The sequence below is a fragment of the Podarcis raffonei genome, chromosome 5 (assembly GCF_027172205.1).
Source record: "Podarcis raffonei isolate rPodRaf1 chromosome 5, rPodRaf1.pri, whole genome shotgun sequence".
Classification (NCBI taxonomy): Eukaryota; Metazoa; Chordata; class Lepidosauria; order Squamata; family Lacertidae; genus Podarcis; species Podarcis raffonei.
In genome coordinates, this window is record NC_070606.1 from 63782276 (window position 1) to 63808245 (window position 25970).

The 25970-nt window shown below is 44.7% G+C and overlaps 1 protein-coding gene across 1 annotated transcript in view; it reads left to right on the forward strand.

Moving 5' to 3' along the window:
• TSPEAR (thrombospondin type laminin G domain and EAR repeats) overlaps positions 1-25970 on the forward strand; it is a 36669-nt gene that overhangs the window by 8844 nt on the left and 1855 nt on the right. Inside the window, exons 2-11 of the mRNA XM_053389821.1 lie at positions 1572-1792; positions 3586-3824; positions 5695-5785; positions 12073-12229; positions 13679-13810; positions 14620-14852; positions 16338-16524; positions 19144-19373; positions 23145-23326; positions 23640-23741. Of these exons, the coding sequence (XP_053245796.1) occupies positions 1572-1792; positions 3586-3824; positions 5695-5785; positions 12073-12229; positions 13679-13810; positions 14620-14852; positions 16338-16524; positions 19144-19373; positions 23145-23326; positions 23640-23741 (1774 nt within the window). The remainder of the gene's footprint in view (positions 1-1571; positions 1793-3585; positions 3825-5694; positions 5786-12072; positions 12230-13678; positions 13811-14619; positions 14853-16337; positions 16525-19143; positions 19374-23144; positions 23327-23639; positions 23742-25970) is intronic.

The following is a 25970-nucleotide window of genomic DNA, read 5'->3' on the forward strand; positions in this document are numbered from 1 at the left end:
TGCATGTTGTGTATGGAGCCTTCCTTACTTCCAACTATTAATGACAGAATTACAAAATAGCTATCACTTCCATACAATTATCAGGCAATATTCTTGCAATGGCTCAAGACCACCATTTCCTTTTGCTCCTTAGGCAAAGAATAGCAGTTAATTTAAAATGTGGGTTTCTTTTTTTTCCTTTTTAAGGAAAGAAATTATATAGGTGCTGCATAAGCATGTGGAGCCTCCAGGTAAGGTTTAATCCCTTCCTATTTGCCCCCACCCCCACCCCCCAGCACAATATTTGGGAAGACATCAAACGGTGGGTGTTTTCCCTGCTGCTAAATGGACCTAATTTGGTGTTGCTGGTGTTTGTTTGAAACACCGCAGACAATCTTCACGCGGCTCAGCTGGTCCTGCAAGGCTGGTGTCTGTGCTTACCAGATGTTTTCTGTCATAGAGGCTTATCCTCTTTCCCTCAGTCCATGTGATTCCCTAGGGCCACACATGTGTCTTGCTTTCTTCTGTGAATAATTTGAATTATTTGGAAACTGCCTATCTTTTTGTGGATGTAGATTTGAGTGAGTTTGTTGCGTAACAAAGATAGCTAGGCTTGAGGCCAAATCCCTGGAACCTCATATCCATATCTATCTAGTAATGCTGCAGTTGTCGGATTCTGGGCTTCTGAAATCACCTGTTTGTAGAGCATTCATCCTGATTTGATTGCACAAAACTCACATGGAGGTTAGACGATGTCTGGTCTTTATTAATCAGCTCAGGACTGCAATACCTCAAGGACTGCATCTCCCCATATAAATTCATCCTGGCTGTGTTCATCATCCAAGGCCCTTCTTTGTGTGCCTCTCCAGTGGCTCTCAGTTTGTGAAATTCTCTTCCCAGTGAGGTTCACCTGGCACCTTCATTATATAGTCATACCTCGTGTTACGTTTGCTTCACGTTGTGGCTTTGCAGGTTACGAATGTGGCAAACCTGGAAGTGTTTACTTCCGGGTTAGCCGCATGCGCATGCGCAGAAGCGGCACTCTACTCATGGGCTTTTTGGGGTGCGAACGGCACCCCAGAACAGATCGTGTTTGTAAGTAGAGGTATCACTGTATATATATTTAGGTGACAGGTGAAAATGTTCCTCTTCAACCAGATCTTTGGCTGATTTATATTTTACCGCCTTTTAAATGTGTTTGTGGGAGGGTGGGGCTATTGTTTTATAATTTTGATTTTAACTACTCATTTGTGTTTTCATCTTGCATTTCTGTCTTGTGAACTGCCCTGAGATGGAACAAGTGTTTAGTTTCAAAAAATAAAAGATACTTGCTTTCAATAAGGGATGTCTGGCAACCATAGGACTTGATGGTCCACTTTCAGTTCTATGTCAATGTCCTTGTTAACCAATGTTTGGTTAAAAAAAACAGATGGATTAAGAAAAAATCTTCTGCATGCAGCCAGCTAATCAGTTCTTCCCATAATTTTGATTTATCTGGAAGCTGTTTTCCTGACATAAGTGCCTGGCCTTTGCAGTCCTTTGCTGTGTTTCCCCAGTTTTAGTAATGCGTTTTGGTGCTGTCTCTGGTGTAGATCTGCGTCCTTTGGATATTCTCTCCGAAGTGGTTCCTGTGAATGGGGTGAAGAGTGGGATACGGATGATCCAGATCCAAGGAGCACGTGGCTTCCAGTTCTCTGCAATGCGCCCTCGCTTTCTCAGTTTTCCAGCATCACGGATTTTCATATACTGTGACATCTTCCCAGAGGAATTCTCCATTGTGGTCACCCTAAAAGCTTTCCCCATGCAGTCCAAGGTAAGCATGTGGTAGGCTTTTATTTTTACACTAGAGCAGAATCACGTATCCAGAATCACGTATCCACTGATAAAATTGTGGTTGGTGAATTCAGTTTTCTAAACCTGAGCTTAATTAATACTGTAATCAATTTGGCAAACTTCGCAATATCACGTGATTTAAATAACTCATCCCATATAAACTCTGACTGGAACAGTTGTTGGCAAATTTACTTGGATGTAAATGTACTCGGATGCCTGATAGAATCAGTATGCATAATTTATGCTGTAGGTGATGAAATAAAACTGTCACAGGTGACAAGAGATAATCTTTAATTGGTCATGATGTACTTTATGAATTAGATCCTTAAAAAAAGAACTTGGAAAAACATCCTGGGGTTTGCTTTTTTCTGGATTGTGATAGCACAGGAAACAAAATGAAACTGGAGCTTGATTCTATCTTTATTTGGAAGTTAGGCTGCGTACACACACCCTGTTTACTCTGCATCCAGTGCGTTCCCACCACAGGTTTGGGAATCGGTATACACACAATATTTGCCTATATCCTGTCATTTCTTATGAAATACAGTGGTACCTTGGTTCTCGAACTCAATCCATTCTGGAAGTCTGTTCAACTTCCAAAACGTTCGAAAACCAAGGCGCGGCTTCTAATTGGCTGATTGGCCCCAGAAACAATGTCGACAGCTGAAATGGATGTTCGGCTTCCAAAAAATGTTCACAAATCGGAACACTTACTTCTGGGTTTGTGGCATTCAGGAGCCAATTTGTTTGTCAACTAAGCCGTTCGGGAACCAAGGTTCCACTGTACTGTGTTTTGAGGTGTTCCCTGCCATACCAGTTTCAATCTGAAGTTACCGTATTTTTCGCCCCATAGGGCGCACTGGCCCATAGGGCGCACCTAGTTTTTTTGGGGGGAAATAAAGAAAAAAAATTATTTGCCCCTCAGGCATGGGGCTGGGGTGGGGGAAGCCTGAACTTCCCCTGACCCCAGCCCCCAGAACAGGCTGCTATCTGCAAGCCTAGGGAGCCTGGCAGGAAGTCGCGCCGGGCTCCCACGGCTTGCGGATATCTGCCCAAAGCCCGGGGCGCGCTGAGCACGCCCCAGGCTTCGGGATGCAGGCAGCTCTCCGCAAGCTGTGGGAGAGCTGCATGACTTCGCGCCAGGCTCCCACGGCTTGCGAATAGCTTCCTGAAGCCTGATGAGTGAGAGGGGTTGGTGCGCACCGACCCCTCTTGCTCTCCAGGCTTCAGCGAAAGCCTGCATTCGCCCCATAGGATGCACACACATTTCCCCTTCATTTTTGGAGGGGGGAAAGTGCATCCTATAGGGCGAAAAATACGGTAGCCAGAGAAGCCCCTAGATGTGTTTTAAGGTGGTGTACACAGGGAACTGGGAATTGCAGTTCTCTGAGGTAAATAGGGGCATCCTAACAACTCTCCACACTGTTGACAAACCGCACTTCCCAGGATTCTTTGGAAGGAAGCCATGACAGTTAAAAGTGGTATGGTACTGCTTTAAATGTATTGTGAAGATGGGGCCAGAGTGCTCAGAAAATTAATTTAGTGATTCATATGCTGGTAGAAGAAAATAATGTATTTCAGGCTGACAAGCTTATCTGTGTTTTCAAAAAATGAGTTTCGGAGGACATTTATTCTGTGAACCTTATTGTTCCTCCAATGCTTAGGATTAAAGGTTTTCTTTTCTTTTTTACAAAATATTTTGACAGGTCAGGTTGATAAATAGGAGGAGCAGGAGGAAGCTTTCCGACTAACAGCCTTTAACTGTCCTTTCAGAGAAACGAGTACATCTTTACAGTTTTGGAGGAAAACAGTGACACTCTGCTGCTTGGACTCCGATATTCGAGGAATAAAATTCACTTCATCTTCTGGAGCAGAGAGCTTTCCAATGGCTGGCAGACACGGGTCACCTTCCGGGACATATTTTTGGCAGACAATCAGTGGCACACACTGGTACTGGCAGTAACTAAAGGCTCCTTCTCTCTCACTGTGGACTGCAGCATCCCCACAGATGTGTACGTGAAGCACGTACAATTCAGGGGTAATTTTGCCACCACCACCATCCCTGGGTTGGGGTTGCATGGAAAATTGCACTGCCCAGAACTGGGAAGTCTGAAGGCTTTGTGCAAAACGTGGGAGCTCTTTTTATCAGGTCCTGGCCAAAATCTGCCTCTGGTTTTCTACAGACACACATACACACACCTCCATCCGCCTTCCAGACAAACAAGAGGCATTATCACAGGAGGGAGCGGCTTATGGGAGGGTGTGTGAGAATGTAAGAAAAGCCTGCTGGATCAGGCCAGTGGCCTATCTAGTCCAGCATCCTGTTCTCAGAGTGGCCAGCCAGATATATGTGGCAAACTCTCTGGCAACACCCCAGCACAAGAACACTCTCCCCTCTTGCAGTTTCCGTCAACTGGTATTCAGAAGCACTACTGCCTTCGACTGTGCAGGCAGAGCACAGCCATTATGGCTAGTAGCCATTGATAGCCGTACCCTGCATGTGTCCTGGGGAGGGGCTGGTAGAGAGCCCCAGGGGCTAAAGGGCTGCATTTGGGGCCCCCACCCGCTGCCTAATGGTGCCCTATACTCTAGTCTGGCCTCCAGACTATGAAAGTGGGATTGTAGATTGGGTGGGTAAGCAACTAGGGCAACAAGATGCAATGTCATGAGAGCAATTAGCCTGTCATAGCTGCCTGGAAGGATTGAAGGCATAAATGGATTGCAGAAACAGCAGATAAACTGCAACCCTATTTTGCACAACTTTATAAACAAAAATATAGTACAGTGGTACCTCGGGTTAAGAACTTAATTTGTTCTGGAGGTCTGTTCTTAACCTGAAACTGTTCTTAACCTGAAGCACCACTTTAGCTAATGGGGCCTCCCACTGCTGTCGCACCGCCGGAGCACAATTTCTGTTCTCATCCTGAAGCAAAGTTCTTAACCCGAGGTACTATTTCTGGGTTAGCGGAGTCTGTAATCCGAAGCGTCTGTAATCTGAAGCATCTGTAACCTGAGGTACCACTGTACAGGCGACTCCCCATTTACATGTGCTCAATAGGTGCACGACTGTGCATACACTCAGACTTTCCCAATGGTCTTTCAAATATATGCAATTTCACTTAAATGTGAGGTGCCTTGGAACAAAACCCCTGTGTGAATTGGGAGTTGCCTGTAAATGGTTTATTCCCTGACTCCCGGAGGAACATAACCCTCTGAGCCAGACACCTGTATTGTCCAAGATTGATAAGCTAAGAACAAATCTTTGTGTCCCATCATGGCTTCTTTGAAGTGAAACAAACCACAGCCCCTGACTTGGACATAATGCCAAGCTAGGGGGCCATGGTTTGCTGCTCCTATTCAAACTAGGGAAGGTGGTGAAGCAGGAACTTCCTGTGTCTTCATGGTAAACCTTACTGCAAGGGTAGAGGGCATTTTCCAGCCTGCATTCCCTTCTAGGCAACATTTGAGGAGTGTATGTGTGTCACATTCCAGGGGTGGGTGGAGCCTAGAGTAAAAGTGGGCGGAGCAATGAATGTGCATTTTATAGTAAGCTAGTTTCTGTACACAAACACCTCTCTAGCCTTCATCCAGGGAAGCAAGAGGCAACAGCAGAGAGTTCAAGGACATTCCAGCCAGGCAAAAGAAATCAAGGAGATTGTGAAGTAGGGCCATTAGAAGGTGTGGCTGAGAAGGATTCTGACCTGGGGAGAGTCTCAGGGGCCACAATAGGCCCATGGACTTCAGGTTTCCCAACCCTTGATGTATGAATGCACACATCAAGAGGCCAGATGGAAGGTGTAAGTCTGTTTACCTCTGCTGTTACCAGTGATGATGACTTAACTGTCTGGATACATATGTCCTTTCCTTTTTTATTCACCTTAGGATTACAGATGCTGTTTTCCCCACATCTTTGACTGTGACAGGATCCCGGTTTTATGTAGGGAGCAGAAGGAGAAGAAAAGGTTTCTTCACTGTGAGTACATTATTTGTGTTGAAGAGATTATCATAGCCATTCAGCATACAATGGGCTGACTCTGCCATACATGGGGATGGAGATGTGCATTATCAATGCATGCCCGTTTAATATCACTTTAACTTTCATTGGTACCCCCAAACCATTTTGAGAATTATAGCTTGGCAAGATACTGAGAATTCCTTGTTTGAGATTCCTAGCTCCCCCCTTATGGAAATACAGTTCCCTTGATTCTCTGAGGAAGATGACCAATTTAAGTATAGTATAGAGATAAGTAGAGACTGCAACAAAATGTTGCAGCATACCCATCCTTCTAGCAATGGGAAGGGCCAAAGCTCAGTGGTAGAGCACGTGTTTAACTTGCAGAAAGTCCCAGGTTCAATCCCTGGCTCTTCCAAGAAGGAGGATTAATTCTCCTACTGAGTATTAGTTAACTATTGATAGCCACCGATAGAAATAACGCTGAGGCAGATGGACTGAGGGTCTGGATCTGCATGAGTCAGTTTTCTATGTTCTTCCTAACAGGAATGCTTCTGTTTCAGCCAGCCATTATCACCAAGCAGGGCATTCCACTCCCCTAGTTTTCTGTTTTTCTTTTCTGGCTGACACTTAACATACCTGGGGCCTGTTCTGCAGTTACATGTTCCTGTGTAATGGTGGAGCAAGAGACACTGCAGGCGAAGTCAAACTCTGAGGATACTGGAGGAGCCATGTTGTCAGGCCAAGGCAGTGTTGAAGGGACGGGGACTACTGCATCATCTGACTCGGAACCCTCTTCAGCAGTGCTGGCTGGTGGCTATTGGGATTGGTGGGCCAGAAGGCAGGAAGGTCAACAGTGGGTGGAGCCAGAACCAATGAGAGGCAGAGCCAACTGATTCTATTTTTGTCCCCGTCTTTCTTCTGGCTGAGGGGCAATGCTGAGACTCATGAGAAGGAAGGGGACAGGCAGTGCCACCCAGTGGCGGAGGAAGCATAGGGGCAGGGTGAGGGCGAGGCGATCAACCCATAGTGGCGGGGTGAGGACGGGGCAATCTGCCCATAGGGGTGGGGTGCACCATGGGGCCTCTGGAGTTTGCCTGCCTCCTCCCAGTCAGCCACCCTACAGCTGGAGAGGAGGCAGCGGGTGGACCGTTTGGGTCGCACGGAGAATGTGCCACCGTGTCTCTTCCAGGAGAAACGCATGACTCGGGCATGCTGCAGGCCCCACGGTGAGTGCTGCCCACCATTTTGTCACCCCCATCAGTGTTGACACCCGAGGCGGCCCACACCCACTGCACCCCCCCCTCCTCCGCCTCTGGTGCCACCCTCTAGACCAGCCTTTCTCAACCTGTGGGTCCCCAGATGTTGTTGGACTGCAACTCCCATCACCCCTAGTTAGCAAGGCTAGAGCTCTGGGATGATGGGAGTTGTAGTCCAACAACATCTGGGGACCCACAGGCTGAGAAAGGCTGCTCTAGACTATTTGTAAATAAGAAGGCAGACAGGTGGGGTGGCTGAAGGCAGACTGAGGTTGGTGGGTCAGTGCCCCATTTGCCCCAGAGGGCCAGCCTTCACTGCTTTTCAAGCCAACACAGGTACCCTGAGGCAGGGGCAGTGGAGTAGCGTGGGGGGTGCAGGGGGGTGCGGCCGCACCGGGCGCAACATCTGGGGGTTAGGGTTAGGGGGCGCAAATCCACGGGTTAGAGGGCGCAAATTACTTGCCTTGCCCCGGGTGCTGACAACCCACGCTACGCCACTGGGCAGAGGATGTGACAATTTTATGTAGGCTGTGAGGTGAGATATTGATAAAAAGTGGTCTGTGGTAAGAGTTTCTGTGACATTCATCAGCCATGTTCTGTGCAGGCCTCATAAAACTCTGGAGTATGCAAAGCTCTGCATAAAGATCAAACCAACTTCAGAACAGACCCTGAGGGAATCACACTGATGGAAGCCGTGGTACTAATCTGCTAGGAATGCTTTGGCTTTCCCTCTCTCTTGTAGCCTTTCCAGATAAACAGCAGATGCATACATGGAACAGCTTCTGTTCATTTCTGGGTTGCTGGCGATAATTTTTAGCCATTTTCTCAGATAGATCAGTAGGCTTTCATGAGCAGACATTGCAACAGATACATAATACCGTGTGTGGCTGGGACTGGGAGACACGATTGAGTGAGAGATAAAATTCTATTTTCCCTTCTTTTAAAACTAACTTGTGAAAAGAAGCCGACAGGAGCAGAGAAGCGCCTGGTTCAAGATAACTCAGCCTTTGGGGAGGATGATCTGAGTGTTCCATGCCCACAAATTATGTACAAGATAAAAGCTGATAATAAGGCTACAAAGCCAAAGGAAAGCCAATCTGATAGCCAAAGATTTTCATAGCAAAAATCACAGGGAGAAAGACACAGAAACTTCTAGGGCAAGAAAGATGAGTCAAGAGTAGGGATGGGACAGAAATTGGATTCAGTTACCATTTCAAGGCAAACTTGCAGAAATTTTCCAAAACAAAATGTGAAATGGAACACAGCCACCCTTTGAAATTCACACTTCTCCAGTTTTTTGCATTACAGTTCTCCAGCCAAGTAATGGGCACAAAATGCTTATACTAAGTTAAAGTGTGCATATAAATACATGTATTGGTGAGAAAAATATATGAAAGTGCATTATATTACAGAAATCGCTTTGAAATAAATGTGTATATGAGGAAAAAATTGCATAAAACAATGTGCATATTAGGAGAAATGTGCAGTAAAATGTTACCGAATTTTCATTAGGACTTTTTAAAAAAATGCAAATGTGTGCTATATGTGGAGAAATGAAGACTGGAAAAACAAGAAATGGAGAGAAGCCAGAACCAACACTTTCATTCATCTCTGGTCCATGTGATATCTGAAGAGAACACAGATATACCGAAACAATGAGAAACCCGGTGGAACACTAATAATCCAGCCATCTGTGGGGATTTTATTATTATTATTATTTTTCAAAATGTCTATGCCACTTGCAGATTAACAAAACTTCCAGGGTAATAGTCGTTAAAACAATTTCAGATAGCTATAGATATCACTTAACAATGATGGAACTGTAAAAAACCTAAAGAGAGTAATAAAAACTAGCAGCAACCAATAAAATTTATTGGATTAAAACCAGCTGCCATGTTGGAAAGGCTGACTAAATAAAAATGTCTGCTGCGGGAAGGACATCTAATTCAGTACCAGGCAAGGCTCTCTGGGGAGAACATACGATGTGTGGGCTGCCAGAAGGACCAGGGAAAGGGGTGGGACCTCTTTCTTCTGTCATCACCAACCTCATTTCAGAAGGCAGAGGGATTTTTAAGTAGGGATGGGAGAGAAATTTGATTCAGCTTGCATTTAAATGTAGAATTACCTAATTCACGCTTCTCCAGATTTTGCAGCACAGTTCTCCAGGCAAGTAATATGTACAAAAATGCACATACCAGGGCAAATTGTGCATATAAATTCATATTTCAGTAGCATACAAAAATGCATAGGTGAAAATGCTTTGCAAAAATGTGTATATTAGGCAAAACTGCATACAAAATGTGTATTTAGGAGAAATTTGCACTAAAATGCTGCTATGTTTTCAGGGCGACTTTAGAAAGTAATAATCACAAGCTGATGTAGAAATATGGAGAACTGAACTTAAAACTGGACAAATGAGATAATGAAATTGATGTATTTGGCCATCCCTAATTTTAAGCAGGGGCCTCCAATTATCACCTTAGCAATCATACAGGTTCATATAAAAGAAAACCATTTTCCAGATATCTGGGCCCCAGACTATTTAGGGGTTTAAAAGGGAAGCATCACCACTTTGAATTGTGCCTGAAAATGGCCTATCAGCCACATTAGTTTAAAAACTGGAGAGATACCTAGAGGGGTGGTTAACTATCCCAGCAGGTTTTCAAGCAGGGGCTGTTGGGAATGCTCTGGTTTTCCTGCATTAAGGAGGGTTTTTTTGGCTATGAGATGTGTTCCATTTGGTTGGTTCAAGTTACAAAACCTACAGAACGGACACAGTATATCGAAACGAGGCTCAGAGCACTGTGAATCCACACACACAAATGTAACAAGTCATTGTGAGTGTGCCTTCTCTAGGAATTTACAGCTCTGTGGTCCTTAACCCCTTCATTTACTAACTAGCATAGATACTAGCATTGTTAGGTTTGACTGCCAAAACTCCCACACTTTTGCATCCCAGAAAACGTGATTTGTTTCTGAGTACATCTTTGCGACAAAACCACCTATCCCTTTCTTAATGTTTTGCGATGGTTAAAGGTCAACAATCGTTCATTTTTTTAAAAAAAATAATGTTTTCTTGAAATGCTTTCCATTGTAGTCAAAAAGAGTCTTTGCAAGATCAGGTAGAACAAACAGGAAATGAAGAAGACATTAGCTGAAGTGATTTATGCTGATCTTCATCTCGCACTTACAAATGATTTATTAAATTCAGATTATGACAAAACAGCCTGAAGCGTACATCTCAAACTTAAAGAGAGTGAAAAGCCAAACTATTTGCACCGAGGGTGTGGGTGTGTGCTCAGGATGGGTGGCTGAAAGAGGTGTATTGGGGGAGTGCTAGAACTGGCTCTAAGGGGATAATTGGAAGATGGGGGGTCTGGCAAATTGTTTCTGAGATGCTGAGAGTAAATTTAGAGAGAGAAACTAGTGCAGGAAAGCCATAAAAAGGATCCAGTTACTGTCCCAAAAGACTTATAGATGAATGAGAGGCATAGGGGAAGAAGTAATTCTAGACCAGGTGTGGGAATCCTTTGGGCTTCCACATGCTGCTGAACTACAGCTGTCAACCCAGCCATTGTGGTCAATGACAAAGGATTATGGGAGTTCAGCAACATCTGGAGGTTCAGAGGTTCCCCACACCTGTTCTAGGCAAATTGGGTGCCAGACACGTAGCATGCAGGGACACCATCTGAAAGTCCAGGGAATTTTGTCTCTTGCTCCCCTTTCTGAATTAGATTTCACATGCTCACTTCTCAGGAAGACTCAGAAGTCATAGTTGCCAACAGTAGATAGAGGCAGAGCCACTGATGGGCAGAGCCAACTCTTCTCCCTGCTGAGTTCCAAAGGGGGCAGCTCTGAGGAAGAGGAGGAGGAGGAGGAACTTGACAGCCAGAGCCAGAGTAAGAAAGAAGGCAGGGCAGGTGGGGGCTAGCTGAATGCAGATTGAGGCTGGTGGGACAGTGTCCCATTTGCCCAAGTGGATCTGCCTCCACTCCTAGCACCTCTGTTTCTGCCAGCTCACTGCTTCTAAATGTGCCCCTGAGGACATTATACTCCACGGTTGAATAGTCATTCCCTTATTTGAAGTGAAGCCTATTGGAAGTGAAGGAAAATACTCACCACACTCTTACAACTACTGCACATGCATGCTTTTTTCCTAATCTCCCTCCTTGGACAAGCAGCCAGCCCAGCAGGTTTTTGTTACATATCTATGTTAAATAATGTATAGCTCGATCCTTAGTTCAAGAAAATATGGAATAGTAAGTTTTCTTAGATTACAGGGTGTGGGTTTTCCTCCACCAGTAGAAGCTTATTTCCACATTAGCTTCAGTAACAGTTTAATCCCTATCAAAGTGGCAGGGTAACCATTGCAGAAGTGTTTTATAACAAACCAATGTTAACATGGGGTAGTATACTGTTGTTTGAAAGGCAAGTGCTCCTTAATATCCAGCATTCCATGAAGACCTAGTATGTTTGTGCATGAAATGTTGCTTTGATCTGCATCTACACTGTGGTGTATAATTCAGCCATACACTTTCAACAAGGTCAACATAACATGAAAGTGTCATAATTTATCTCGTGTTCCCTATTACCCTCAACGTTAATGTGGATAGTAAAAGGACAGATTAGTCAAAGAATTATTGGTCATATATCATACATGTTCACCCATCGTGTACACATTGGTGAGAAGTTGCTCTTGTGAATAAAGAATAAAGGCCAGCAGCACAGAACTTATTTTGAGCAGAACCTCTGAGCTCAGCCCTGGAATCAATGTTCAATGGCACATTCAATAGCCCACTAACACATAGAGCAATATGAAGAGGCTGCCCCTGAGCACCTGAAAGGTAGTTTTCCCCTGTCACTGATGAGTCACAATTGCTCCCCACACATATGAAAATTGGGGCCCATGATTTTTCAAATGGGCTTAAGCCACGTCATCAACTGAACAAAGAAAGAAAGAAAGAAAATCAATGTTGTAAACATACCAACCATGGTCTTCCAACAACCCTGATTGATTTCATTCCCTAGTCTGTCTTCCTCTCTTTTCAGGGCTTGCTAAGGCAGCTGGTCCTGTTGCCAGGATCTGATGCTACCTCAAGGATGTGCACTGGCATGAACTTTAATCTAGCAGTGCTCTCCATCCCTAAAATTCTGCAGGATCTCCCCGTGAAACCAGCGGGCAATGGGCTGCTGAAATACCCTTACGGTCAGTAAAACAAACAAAATAGGTTTTGAAGTGCTTCCAACAACTTGCATTAGGAAACTATAGAGGAGAACAAGCTGGTAACCCTTCCAAGTGCAGAGAGAGAGCCTGGAGTTAGAGCAGATCTGGGCTGATTGACTTGCAGCAGCAGAAGGGTACGTTTCACTTTTGTCATCTAATACTATTCTGTTTCGTTTCCCCCTTCAATAAAATTGTGAGATTGATTCCTTGCAGTTAATGAACCTTTCTTCCTTGTGGACCTTTTCACTGATATACATAATATATTGCTTTAAGCCACCCAGAAAATTTTGTATCTTAGGACAAATGTTGTTAATAAATAAAAACATGGTACAGTGTTTCTGTTATCAAATGCAAAACAATATTTCTTGCTTATACTTTGATGACAGCAACATATGTCTGATTTGCCATTTACTAGTGGAAAGGTGTCACCACAGAGAAGGCCCTGCTCCTTATCCCTACCTGCCTGACTTCGGAGGCTGGCAAGTCTTGGAGCAGAGCCTCTCCTGCAAATCTTACCCTCCAGTAGTGTGTATATATGGGAGAAGAAATTGTATACACTGTAGAAGATTATGATTCCCATCTGCCTCAGCCACCATGGCCAGTGGTCAAGGTTGCTGAAGAGATATAATTGAGTGTTATCAGCCCACTGGTGACATTTAATTCTGAATCCTCAGATGAACTCTCCAAGTGGTTTTATGTAAAGATGTTAAAGAGCTACGAGGGACAAAATGGGACTGTGGGATTTCATACGAAAATTCCCAAGGGGAATTTTCAACAACAGTTCCACAGTGCAAGCTCCTAATTAAGCCAACTGTCATTGCTTAGTTTATGGCGTAATAAAACATTATACCCAGAGTGCTTCTGGATGAACTGTTCCTTTGCAGAAGATTTGGTTGTTATCACACACCACCATGGCTTGTTTATTGCCAACAAAACCACAATCTGAAGTGATGGTTTGTTGTTTTGCTTATGAATCTTGGTTTGTTTTAACTATAGCTTGGTGTTATGTGTGAACCCAGCAGCCTGTCTTTACCATGGCTTATTTGGTGACTTCATGTGCTAGACCAGTGGTTCCCAACCTTTTTTTTGGCCATGCCCCACCTAAGCATCTCTAAAATCCTGACACCACCCACCCCCACATAACATATAATTTTTATTATTCAAAAAGTGAACTATTCACATGGAGGAAGCCTAAAAGGCCATTCACTGTTTATAACTCATTCTCGAATTGCCCCCCCCTAAAAATCAAAGACCATACTTGTCCAGCAGCAAATGAACACAGAGAAAAACATGTTTGTAGCCAAGCATTATCTCACATAATCCAGTGCAGTTGCGTATTGATATCTATAATTGCATTTCTCGTAGTGCCAGAGCAAGTATTTATTTGCTGCTAATTTGCTTGTGTGTGTTTTTTTAACTGTTATCATTCAGAAGCAGACATGAAGGTGACTTTGGGGTCTCACCCTCCCTGTACCAAAAGTGAAAGTGGTCAGTTCTGGTTTAATGCTGCTCAGAAAGGGCTATTTATATGCAACGGGGATAAATGGATTTCCTTGCTAGAAGGTAAGCCTCTCTGGGTACCGATTGATTGGTTGTATTTCTGTTCCGCCTTTCATTCAAATGAATCTCAAATCGGCTTACAAACAATAAATAACAAATTGGTTGGCCTCCGTCTGTCTCGGGAGACAATGCAGGAGTGTGCCTTTGGGGGTGAAGTCAAACCTTTGGGGAATTACAGCACCTGCTGTGGCAGTAGAGACCAAAATGGGAAAGACATGTTTTGTTGCAGCTGGGGCAGATGAGGGTGTTCGGTTGTGCTGGTGCAGGTAAAGCATGGCATTTCTTCTTTCTGCGCTCCTCCAAGCAGTCATTCCTCTTCTGGTCACTTCTGTGGTTGCACAACCTGACTGCCTGTCTCCAGGTGCTGTGGTCATCTGTGAGGGATTCTTTCACGGTGGAGTTAATGTTGCCAGCCTTCACATCATGTTTCCAGACATCTTTGTAATGCAGGGTTGGTCTGCCAGCAGGCCTGGTGCCTGAAGCCAGTTCCTTGGGGATCCTGCCATCTTCTATTGTGTGTACATGACCAAGGCAGTATAGATGTCAATGAGATAGAAGCGCAAACATGCTGAGCCACCATGTTTAAACTGGCTTATAGGCATCTGAGCAGAGAAGCTAGATCTAAATGTGAAAGGTAAGTTTGAATAGGATCAGGAGTAAGGGAAACCAGAAGGAATGAGAGGGGAATTCAGGCCCAAGGAAGAGGGTCACAGAAGGGGTGAGGAGGAGAAGATAAATCATTTCAGGAATGCTAATTCTGCTGGATCATTCTGCCTACAGAATCCCCTTATTAATGCCATTTGATTTCATAGTTGAAGAAAGACTGGACTATCTGGAAGAATACCAGAGTTTAGCTACAAATTCTGAAACCATGGGCATTGAGGTCTTTGTCATCCCTGACGTGGGACTCTTTGCAGCTACTGCTAATCGGTACACTCCTCCAGGGTCAGCCATCTACAAATGGACGGATGAGAAATTTGTGGCATACCAAAATATCCCCACTTACCAAGCCCAGTCCTGGAAATTCTTTACTATCGGAAAAAAGGTAAATTGTAAGTTAATTTTCAGTATTACTGGATACTCCACTATTCCCATCAGCTTTTCTCTCTGGTCTTTTTCTGACACCTCCCTTACCAGTTCCTTAACTGGCAGTTAACCCCCCATCTGACAGTCAACTCCCAACTGAATTGGAACCTTAAGCCATTAAGAATCTACTGTCATCCAGACCGATCGGATTAAATTTACCTGATCCAGGCCCCACGTAATACATTTGTAAAGTGATAATTCTCTCTCTCTCCTCTGTCATAACCTGCCCCCAAGAACTACTACTATGTAGGCTTGCAACACCATGACAAATCAAGGCACTTTGATAAAGGTCACAACACATTTCCCCCTTCAAACACAAATAAATATACAGATATAGATTGAAATGGATATAGATATAATTCCTCCCCACCTCCATACTGGTGTTCTTATTTATCTAGAACAGGGATGGGGGGACTCCTTACCATTTGGCCAGCAAGGGTAGGAATTCCTTTGATTGAGAAAGGTGTATTCCTAGCTACCCATCAGTTTCAACTCCCGCTTGAGCTTTTCCTTCAGAACTCTGCAGTTTGAAGCATGGAGGGGGCTATGTTTGAAAGTGCACTCCTACCCACCCATCAGCTGATAAATGGTCAGCATGTGCCTTGATCAAGGCTTTCAAATGCGCCCCCCCCCCCGTGTTTCTTCAAACCATGATACTTCAAAGGGAAACATCACATGACATCAGTATGTCAGGTGTTGGGCAGGTGGGCAGCCCTGCCCACCGGTCAACTTTGGCCTGCCAGGGTGGAGAAAAGATCCAGCCCTCTGGCCAGAAAAAGTTCCCCACACTTGCTCTAGAAGAAGAGATTTGGAGCAGGCGGTTCTAGAAGACTTTAGCAGACCAAGAATCTCATACCAGAGATGTTTGGTGGCAAAGTGCAAGAGCTTTTCTAAGCTGACTTTCATTGCACTGCTGTGTCTTGCTCTATTGCTATTTATGAAATATGGCTTCTGTAGCGGTTTCACTATTTTATTGTAGGAAATTCTGAGAGCATTTTATGGAGTGTGCCCAATAAATATTCCAAATAAAGTATGTGTGGTCTGGGGTGGGGTGGGGGGAAGGATAGCATATTTTCGCATTTTGAGAGTTTTTCCTCTCTGGAAAAGAACCTGTTGTGCTTACAGGCCTTCAAGGTAGGCCCCCTCTGATAGAATGCACCATCGACAACGTTCGTAGAACTATTGGAAACTTCTGGAAAAGTCCTCTTTTCGTACTGCTTTCAGTTCTGCCATCACAGCAGCTTGGATGTATGAAATGTTGGAAAATCTGTGCCCTTTCAGTGCAGATTTCAGTTTTGGAAAAAGAAAGAAATCCGATGGGGCCAGACTGGGAAAATATGGAGGGTGGGACAACTCAGTAACCTTAGTAACGATTTCACGCAGAATATATGGATTGTTCTGTGCAAGAAGAGAGACTGAGCTGTTCTAGCTTCTTGTTTTTCAGATTTTCCTTGCAGTGGCAAATTTTGAAGCAAATGAAAGGGGTCAAGAGTTTTCTGTGATTTACAAGTGGAACTACAGAAAGGAGAAATTCACTGTGTACCAGAGGATCAACACATACAGTGCTCGAGACTGGGAGGCATTCGTCATTGATGGAGAGGCCTTCCTCGCAGTGGCTAATCATAGAAAAGGTATCTAGTTGCCAATGTACAGTGACACCAATTGGCATGTGCAAAATCCCTTCCCTTTGCCATTGGACAACCAGAACCACCTGGCGTGCACCTGCTTTCCTTACATATGTTCTGTTCCTCTTAACAGCTGTGTGGCATGCATCAAGTCAACAGGTGCAACTTTTGGCATGGAAATGCCGTGATGAGGGAAAAGCTGCCCTTGATTAATTTAATCTATCTATCTATCTATCTATCTATCTAGTCTATGCCCTGCTTGCAAGACACAGAGGACAAGTACAGTGGATGCTGGGGTTGCAAACATGATCCGTGCAGGATGCATGTTTGCAACCCACAGCATTCGCAACCCGCGTCTGTGTGTCTGTGCACGTGCGGGTTGCGATTTAGCGCTTCTGCGCATGTGCAAAGCACGATTTAGTGCTTCTGTGCATGTGCAACCGCCAAAACCCGGAAGTAACCCGTTCCAGTACTTCCGGGTTTCAGCGGTCCGTAACTCGAAAAAATGCAACCTGAAGCGGCTGTAACCCAAGGTATGACTGTATCTTAGATGACTTTCAAAGGGGATTAAATGAATGTGTATAGGGATAGGTCTGCCAGTCTCCACTAAATCACTGTTGCTCGGGGGAGAGCTACTGCATGGAGGCATCTGGTTGGCCACTATGGAAAGCAGGATACTGGATTAGGTGGATCCTTGGTCTCATCCATCTAGGTTTGTGTTCTTAGGAGACTTCCACCAGAAGTGACTCTTCAACCAAGAGAGATACTGCAAGGGATCACTGAAGCTGCTGTCACTGTAGCTATTACAATCAGCAGTCCAACTGACTGCAGCCTTCCCTTGTGGTGCTAATCAAGAGTTTTTGTAGGGTCTATAACAGGGAAATAATGAGTTGCACTCCTCTTTCGCCCCCACCTGCCAGGGTTCAGAGGCTGCTGAGCAATTCACTGTGTCCTCTTCAAATTAATAATTCCTATTGCTAAAACCATTTTTAAACAGTGGGTGTCTGCTTCATTTTGCACCAGCTTTTTCATATTTGCATCTGTACTATGTTTAGTATGTGGTTATACATATTTAGACCCCAGCAACAAATGGATGCTTTCTTTGTGTGTCAAGGCCTATGCAGTGTTAAGAGAGAGATTTAAAAAACCTGGATTTATGAAAGCAACCCTGGGGGTCCTCAATCCATAGTGAGATTGCAACATGGCAGGATGTCGTTGTCGTTGTCATTTATTTATTTTTAACCATTTTCCCCATGTTGTTTTCCTGCTGAAAATCATCCCCTTGTGGTTTCTGTCCCCCTGCCTAAAATTGCACAATAACGAATAGCAACTTTGTGAGGTATTTTCAGCTGGGAAATGGGTCCCCTGCTAGAGTGTGGGCCTTATCAGGTCCCCCACAAGGACAGACTCTGGTGCTGTGCCTGAGAACAAACAACTGATTCTTAGTTTCCCACAAGCAGTATGCTAAACCTTGGATGAAAACGTGGCTGGTAGTTTAGATTTCAGGCATCTAGGTTAAAATTCTGCAACATTCCTCCAAACCATCAGAATGGTTTGTCACTTGGTATGGTTTGCACTTCACAAACTATGAGCCAAAAAGCCAAAGCCTGAACATAGCTAAACCACAGGTTTGGGTTTGCCCAACACATCAAGGCAACTAGAGCTTCATTTAACTCAGTGCAGCAGCACAATTGGGAAGGAGCACAGAAACCACAATCACCTCTCAGAGGCTGCACACTCACATGATTGCCTTGGGCTTTAGCATGGCTTGCAAGCCTGGCCTCCAAACTACAGTGGTACCTCGGGTTACATACGCTTCAGGTTACATACACTTCAGGTTACAGACTCCTCTAACCCAGAAATAGTACCTCAGGTTAAGAACTTTGCTTCAGGATGAGAACAGAAATTGTGCTCCGGCGGTGCAATGGCAGCAGGAGGCCCCATTAGCTAAAGTGGTGCTTCAGGTTAAGAACAATTTCAGGTTAAGAACGGACCTCCGGAACGAATTGAGTACTTAACCCGAGGTACCACTGTAAAGTAGAACCTCCTGGAAGCTTTTTGGGATCCAAAATCATTTGGAGTGCCCATGAAATGACCATATGCTGCCACCCAGTGGAGTCAGTTAACATAATCCATGGAAAGAACTGTTTTTCTAAAATGTATTGTGTCGGAAGAAAAATTAAAATGTATAGTTTCAGCCTTAATATAAAGTAAACAGGGACAATATGGAAGTAAATGCTATTAAATCAGTCCTAATTGTACTGGGCCCCTCACTTGCTTTTGCAAAAAGAAAAAGGGTGGTAGTGGTTATGATTAAAATCTAATGCTTAGCTGACCAAATTCTTTATTCCTCATTCATGTAATGCCTTACTCTCTTCCAAGTCTAGCCTTGCCATTAGGCAGGCCTCAGGCAGCTGATTCTATCCCATGCAAAAATTCCATTGTCTTTTGAAATCTTTTCAGGTGAATTGAATTATTAGTTCCCTTTTTGGTTCTTTATCTGGTCAAAAACTAGACAGTCATTTCCTCCAGCTTGACAACAACAACAACCCTCTCACTTGACTCTCCATTTCAGATAAAAACCTTGAGGTCAGTCCTTGACGTCTGACATTTTTTCTTCCTTAGGGAATAACCACAATATAGACAGTGTCATATACAGGTGGAACGCCAGGACAGGCCTTTTTGAAACCAACCAGACCATTCCTACCTCGGGAGCCTACGACTGGGAATTTTTCAGCATTGGGCCTTATTCCTTCCTCGTGGTGGCCAACACATTTAATGGAACATCCACCACAATCAACTCTCACATCTACATTTGGCTCAGTGGAGCCTTCCAGCTCTTCCAGTCAATATTGGTAAGATATTGAGTAGGAAAACCCAATATAATTCTTTGATTGCTTGGGCAATGTATTTTGCCCCAAACACCTCAGTGGATATACCCTATATAGGCATAGGGTGGGTGGGTGTGCTGATTTTTATACAGAGTTCTGTATTCATGAAGCTGCACTGAATGCTGCCACTGCCACCAAAATGGCATAGCCAAAGATTTCCCTTCCATTCATATATGTCAGTACTGAAGTCTGTTGCACACAGGTAATGAAAACTGTACATGCAGATGTGACTGCAGATCAGGGGGATGCAAGTATAGATGTGCATTGTGCAATCTATTGTCTGTATCCCCCTCATAGTGCAGGTTGTCTTGAGTCACCATATACCAACTTTTGTGTTACTTGTTTTAATGGGACTGCAAAATAAAAGTGTGGGGTCATCCTTCCTTGATTTATTTTTCCCTTAGTGCTGATCAGCAGCATCACTGAGTATGCTAATTGGTCATATTAGCATATGTTAATATGCACAGTTACAGCTGTGTGTGTTTTTAAGTTCTGTTGGAATCTGTAACATTAGAGATTAAGTTCATTGGGGGACTGGTAAATGGCAAATAAAATCATGCTTGAATTCAGCTCCTCCCCTCCCCCTCCCCCGCAACCTGATGCCCTCCAGATGTTTTGGACTGTAACTACCATAATGGCTGGAGCTGATAGGAACTGAAGTCTCCGACATTGAAAAGTTGGCATTTTTTTACTTCTTCAAATGTAATGGGTTTTTCTCTGTCCCATCCTGAGCTTGGCTAGCCATCTGCTGGGATTTATGAGCCACTCCAGTCAGCAGCTGTTGCCTGAATGAGTTTACTAAGCTGTTTGAAGGCAAAAAGAGCAGGTTGTCTAAGGCAGGCGATAAAGTAGCAAGATAGGGCATGCTGCACATCCTGATGTCAGGGTGAGCTCACCCCCGGGCCACTTCAGTTCAGATGAAGGGAGTTGCTACTTCCCTGTTTCCCCACCTGCTGCCCGTAGTCTCAGGAATCACATGGCTCTCCTTCCTGGCTCCTGCTCCCTTTGGGCCTCCATGCTTCGTCATGCGCAATTCCTTCCCACAAGTCCCCCTGCTGCTGTGTTACTACCTTGGCACATCTCAGTCACCGTGGCAACCAGGCCAGCTTCCCAGCTGGAGATGGCAGCTGTGGTGGAGAGCATTCCAGTTGCCATGGCAATGTCACAGCTGTTCTTGGTCTTGCCATTCTGCAGTGCTCATCCCACTGGCCTGGAGAGAGACACTTTTGGCCTCACCTTCCTCTTTCCGTGAGGCAATTGAGGTCACCACTGCTGAGCCTCACAAAAAAATGGCAGCACTTGGGCCAGAGGCTCAGGCAAGTGGGGAGCAAGATACAGGATCCTTGCCTGGAGCCAACAAAAATCTGGAGCTGGCCCTTGTTTTCCTTCATGGAACAATGCCTTAGAATGATTCCTTATGATGGAAAGCTATTGGAAAATGCTTCACTGGAATAAAAAATGCACATGGATTTTTCTGGCAAGCAAGCTGCCTCTGGGACTCTTAAATCTGCATCCATACAGCAGTTTATTCCATTTCCCCATTACCCTAATTGTTAATTTCTGCATTATATTTGAACTTCCACACAATGAAAAAGCCACTTCCAGGAACATAGAGCAAGTTGATAGATTGTTTCCATGTTGTTTGCAAGCAGGGTTGTTTTTTCCCCCCTGGAAGCAAATTACATGGAGATGGGTGCTATACTTGCACTGTAGATTTCCAGAAGGGCTTGCTTTTAATGCCACGTGAAAGCTCAAATTAACAGTTAGGGAAATGTCATAAACTGCTGTGTGAATGCAGTCAAGTTCCAGTCTCAAGGAACTTTGAAGAATCTACATGGATTTTCAGCTTTGGCACAATATTTTCTGGCTACGTTCCTTCATAAATACATAGAAAACTGCTGTATACTGAGCCAGACCTTTGGTTCATTTAGCTCAGTGCTTTTAGCAGCAGCTCTCCAGGATTTCAGAGAGGAAGCTTTTCCCATTCTTACCTGAATCTGCCAGGGGTTGAGCCAGACACTTTCTTCAGGCAAAGCAGATGCTCTACCATTAAGCTACAGCCTTTGAAGTATTGCAATGGAGGAAAGACCATTGCCTCATTGAGACCACCCATAGATCAGTGTAGATGTTCAGCAAAGGCAATCCTATTTCACGTGAGCTATGTTAGAAAATGGGTGGGTTGGCATGCATCATTTAACACAGCTCTGGAAATTGTGGTACTAGTTAAGAGCAGAGGACTGGGTTACATTTGTCCCTAGTAGGGCTGCTACTAAGATAATGTCCTAGTGCAAGGGAATGTCATGCATGAAATAAGAGAGCAGGAAGAAGCATTTGCCAGACATTCTGCTAGCAATATTTCCAATGGAACCCAGCTGTGCAGGAAGCAGAATGGAATGTGGTTTTGCATTCTTCATAATTGTGAACACCAGGGGGTTTCCAAGTAAAAACCAAGTGAGTGAACAGGCTGACATATCTGGACAGCTTTCTAAAATTGGGACCCACACCAGACCTTCCTTCTCATTGCTAACTAACTGTTAGGTCTGCTTCTGCAAGAGTTACGTGGCAACTCAAACCCTCTTGTACACCAGGCTGCAGGGGAGAAACGTCATTCTTAGAGCAGGAAGAAAGAAATGGTTTTTGAATGAGAGTGGCAGGGGAGGAGGGTAGCCCATTTTAATTTTGGTAGAATTTCCCTTTTTAAAAGGCGATATGAGCACTAATATGGAAAAGAAGAAAAGCATTCAGCTTAAAAACACACACCCAAAAATGGGGGGGGGGGGGCAACCAAAAAATGCTTCCAAAATGGCTTGGGCATTTGGTGGATGGATTGGCGGTTGGAGTTTTCTTTTGTTTTCATGAGCAGAGGTCACAGGAACTGGGCAATGAGTGCCTGTGGCAGTATTGCAATCACCTTACACCAGGGATGAGTAGCCTTTGGCTCTTCATAGCTTCATGGCTGGGGCTGGTAGGAGTCCAGCTGGAGTCCAGTTGGAAAGCTGCAAGTTCCCCATCCCAGGCTTACACACACTACCCTCAGCCTTTATTAAGAGAGAGAAGAATCAGGTATGCAAGCAATTTTGGTTTGTCATTCAGTTACTGGCAAAATCAGTGTTCAAAGTCCAGCCTAAAAGGATGATGTCTGCACTGCTTGTCACCAAAAGGTTATGACAGTGGTGTTAATAAAATTCTTACTGTATGTAGAAGCCCTTAATGCAGGAATGGGGAACCTTTTTCAGCCTAAGGGCCACATTCACTCATGGGTCAGCTTCTGGGGGGCCACATACCAGTGGTGGGTGTGGCCACAGGCAAAAAGTAGGTGGAGCAACAGTGTGGTTCTTGCCTTTGTGCAGTAGGCTACATTCAATCCATGTACATGAGATGTTCTACATACATCTCTCCATCCAGACACAATTCAAGGACATATTCTAGCAAGGCAAAAACTCTCAAGGATGGGATGGAGCAAGGCCAGAGTGGGGCCTGGCCTGGAGAGGGTGAACAGCCTAGATAGCACCTTGAGGCCTAGACAGAGTGGCCTACAGGGCTGAATTTGGCCCCCAAGCCTGAGGTTCCTCACTCCTGCTTTAATGGAAACTGATGTGCATATGCTGAACAGCTTCCCGGAGGGGAAGTTGAGGTCTGGATTATTCTCCTCCATGTATTGTGTTGGATGCATTCTTCTGCAGTTGCTGCTCATTTCCTAAAAAGCTTTTCTTCACGCCTTCTCTTTTGGTCTAGACTTTTGGTGCTGCTGACTGGGAAGTCTTCCAGATCCAAGACAGGGTCTTCCTTGCTCTGGCAAACAGCTATGACAGTACAATTGTTGCCCCAAACAACAGCTTTGCCATCAATTCTTCCATCTATGAGCTTAACATTACTGCACAGATGTTTGTCAAGTTCCAGGACATTCTTACCTACAGGTGCCTCCTTTATGCATTGCTGAAAACACCAGCATTGTGTCATTTTGATAATAGAATGTGTTTCGGTCTGCCAGAATGTTTTGATTCTTTTTTTAAAAAATTGTAAGACTGCAGTCCAAAATGTGTTCTTAAATTGATCTAGGCGGTCGAAATGTATAATAGAAAGATGAAAACGCTCACTTCTCTTCAAATAGCCTGATTTTGGGAAATGGTTAAAAAAATGTATTCTAAACAGTAAATGGAAAGAGGATGTTTTCCCAGGCAGTTATCCCGCTGTTGTAATCTCTTCTTGTTTGGTTGGTTTCTGCTGCAGTGCTGTGGATTGGGAGTTCTTTTCAGTTGGAGAAGATAACTTTTTGGTGGTAGCAAATTCATTTGATGGTGTGACCTTTGCTGTAAACAGCATTATTTACAGGTAAGTAGGTGCACAACCCCCGCAGTGTCATAGCTTGAGTCATACTTGATTATTTTCATAGTGAATGAAAGCGGAACTAGTAAAAACACTAGTAAAAAAGGTAGGTAAAGGACCCCTGGATGGTTAAGTCCAGTCAAAGGCGACTCTGGGGTTGCAGCGCTCATCTCGCTTTCAGGCTGAGGGAGCCAGCGTTTGTCCACAGACAGCTTTCCAAGTCATGTGGCCAGCATGACTAAACCACTACTGGCGCACAGAGGACCGTGATGAGTGCCAGAACACACAGAAATGCCGTTTACCTTCCTGCCACAGCGGTACCTATTTATCTACTTGCACTGGCATGCTTTTGAACTGCTAGGTTGGCAGGAGCTGGGACAGAGCAATGGGAGCTTACCCAGTTGAGGGTTCAAACCGCCAACCTTCCAAGAGGCTCAATGGTTTAGACCACAGCACCACCTTATGATGGTAACTAATATAGGAAGGAAAATCAATCTGATCTCAACCTGTGGGGTTGTGTTATTGTAAGGGTCTGGATGCAAATGAATATGCATATGTAAATAACATAGATCAAATATCACGGCAGAATTTTCTTATCACCTGCTTAGGTCACATAAAACAAAATGCACTCTTCCCTCACATTCTACTTGGAATAATTAAAGGGTATACACGTGTGCACTAGCCCTCAATATATTGAAACACCAGATCTAGGAACTATCCCACGAGCATGTCACTGGATACCACTGTTGATTAGTTAATATTTACCCTTTAAGTGGGGACGCGGGTGGCGCTGTGGGTAAAAGCCTCAGCGCCTAGGACTTGCCGATCGAAAGGTCGGCGGTTCGAATCCCCACGGCGGGGTGTGCTCCCATTGCTCGGTCCCAGCGCCTGCCAACCTAGCAGTTCGAAAGCACCTCTGAGTGCAAGTAGATAAATAGGGACCGCTTACTAGCGGGAAGGTAAACGGCGTTTCCGTGTGCGGCTCTGGCTCGCCAGAGCAGCGATGTCACGCTGGCCACGTGACCCGGAAGTGTCTCCAGACAGCGCTGGCCCCCGGCCTCTTGAGTGAGATGGGCACACAACCCTAGAGTCTGTCAAGACTGGCCCGCACGGGCAGGGGTACCTTTACCTTTACCCTTTAAGTACAATTTCCCAGACTGCTGAGAACCCGTGCTACCTGCCCGCAACACACTCTGCTACCTGTTACATATTTCAGAAGCTTTTCCAGGAGGATATAGACTACACCTCCTCTATTAAGTCAGCTACTTTATGAAAGAAGGAAACTAGGTCAGTCTGGCATCATTTGTTCTCAATAAAACCATGTGAACTGTTAATGATCACTCGTTTGTTCTATTCAGTAACAGCTGTACTGGTTTTTTTAACTGTTTCCTCCCATCAGCTCTACTTCCCTGGGGTTTATTCCTTCCATTAAAAAAGGCATGATATTTGCTCTTTTTCCATTCGTCTGGGACTAGCCAGACCAACCCAGCTGATGCATGTACTCTGGGAGAAAGGATATGACTTGCAACAACTTGCTATGAAGACTTGCCTTGTGCATTGTATTGGAAACCTTAACTGGAAGTGAATGGCCCTAAAATTATATCTGAATACTGTCAAGCAATAGCAGCCATCCAGTATTGGATTCTGGACTTGATTGTGCAGTCCTAGAGAGGAGGGATATGCAGTCAGGAGTGGGTGTGCACAGAGGGTGCTGCACATGCAATTCATTCCCTAATACAACTGTTAGGACTGTTTTTCTTCCCTTCTGCCCCTCCCTCCCCCTCTCAGGAATTGGCAGTAAATCATGGTGTAGGGAAGTCAAAAGGCAATGTAGCCCCACCTGTGTAGCCCTGCTGGCTACCACAGCTCAGTCTATTACCCCCAATTTGTGCCCACAGTACATTTCCCTTCCTAAGTCAATAGCACTACCATATGAGTCTCTGAACAACAGGCTACATGCAGAAGTCACCTCTGAAAGCCAGAGGTGAGGAGCTTTAGGCTTAGGGGCCAAAAATGGCCCTCTGCACCTCTCTGTTTAACTCTTGGGGCCAGCTCACCCCTACATCCCAGCCTATGCCTCCTCTCACAAAGCCACACCAGCTCACTGACTGTGCTCCACACACTTCTCAAGTGCTCTAGCCTGGCCAGGACGTGTCATTGAATTGTGGCGATACCTCTTGCTTACCTGAATGGTGGCTGGGGAGATGTGCTTTCTTTGTAAATCTACATATGATC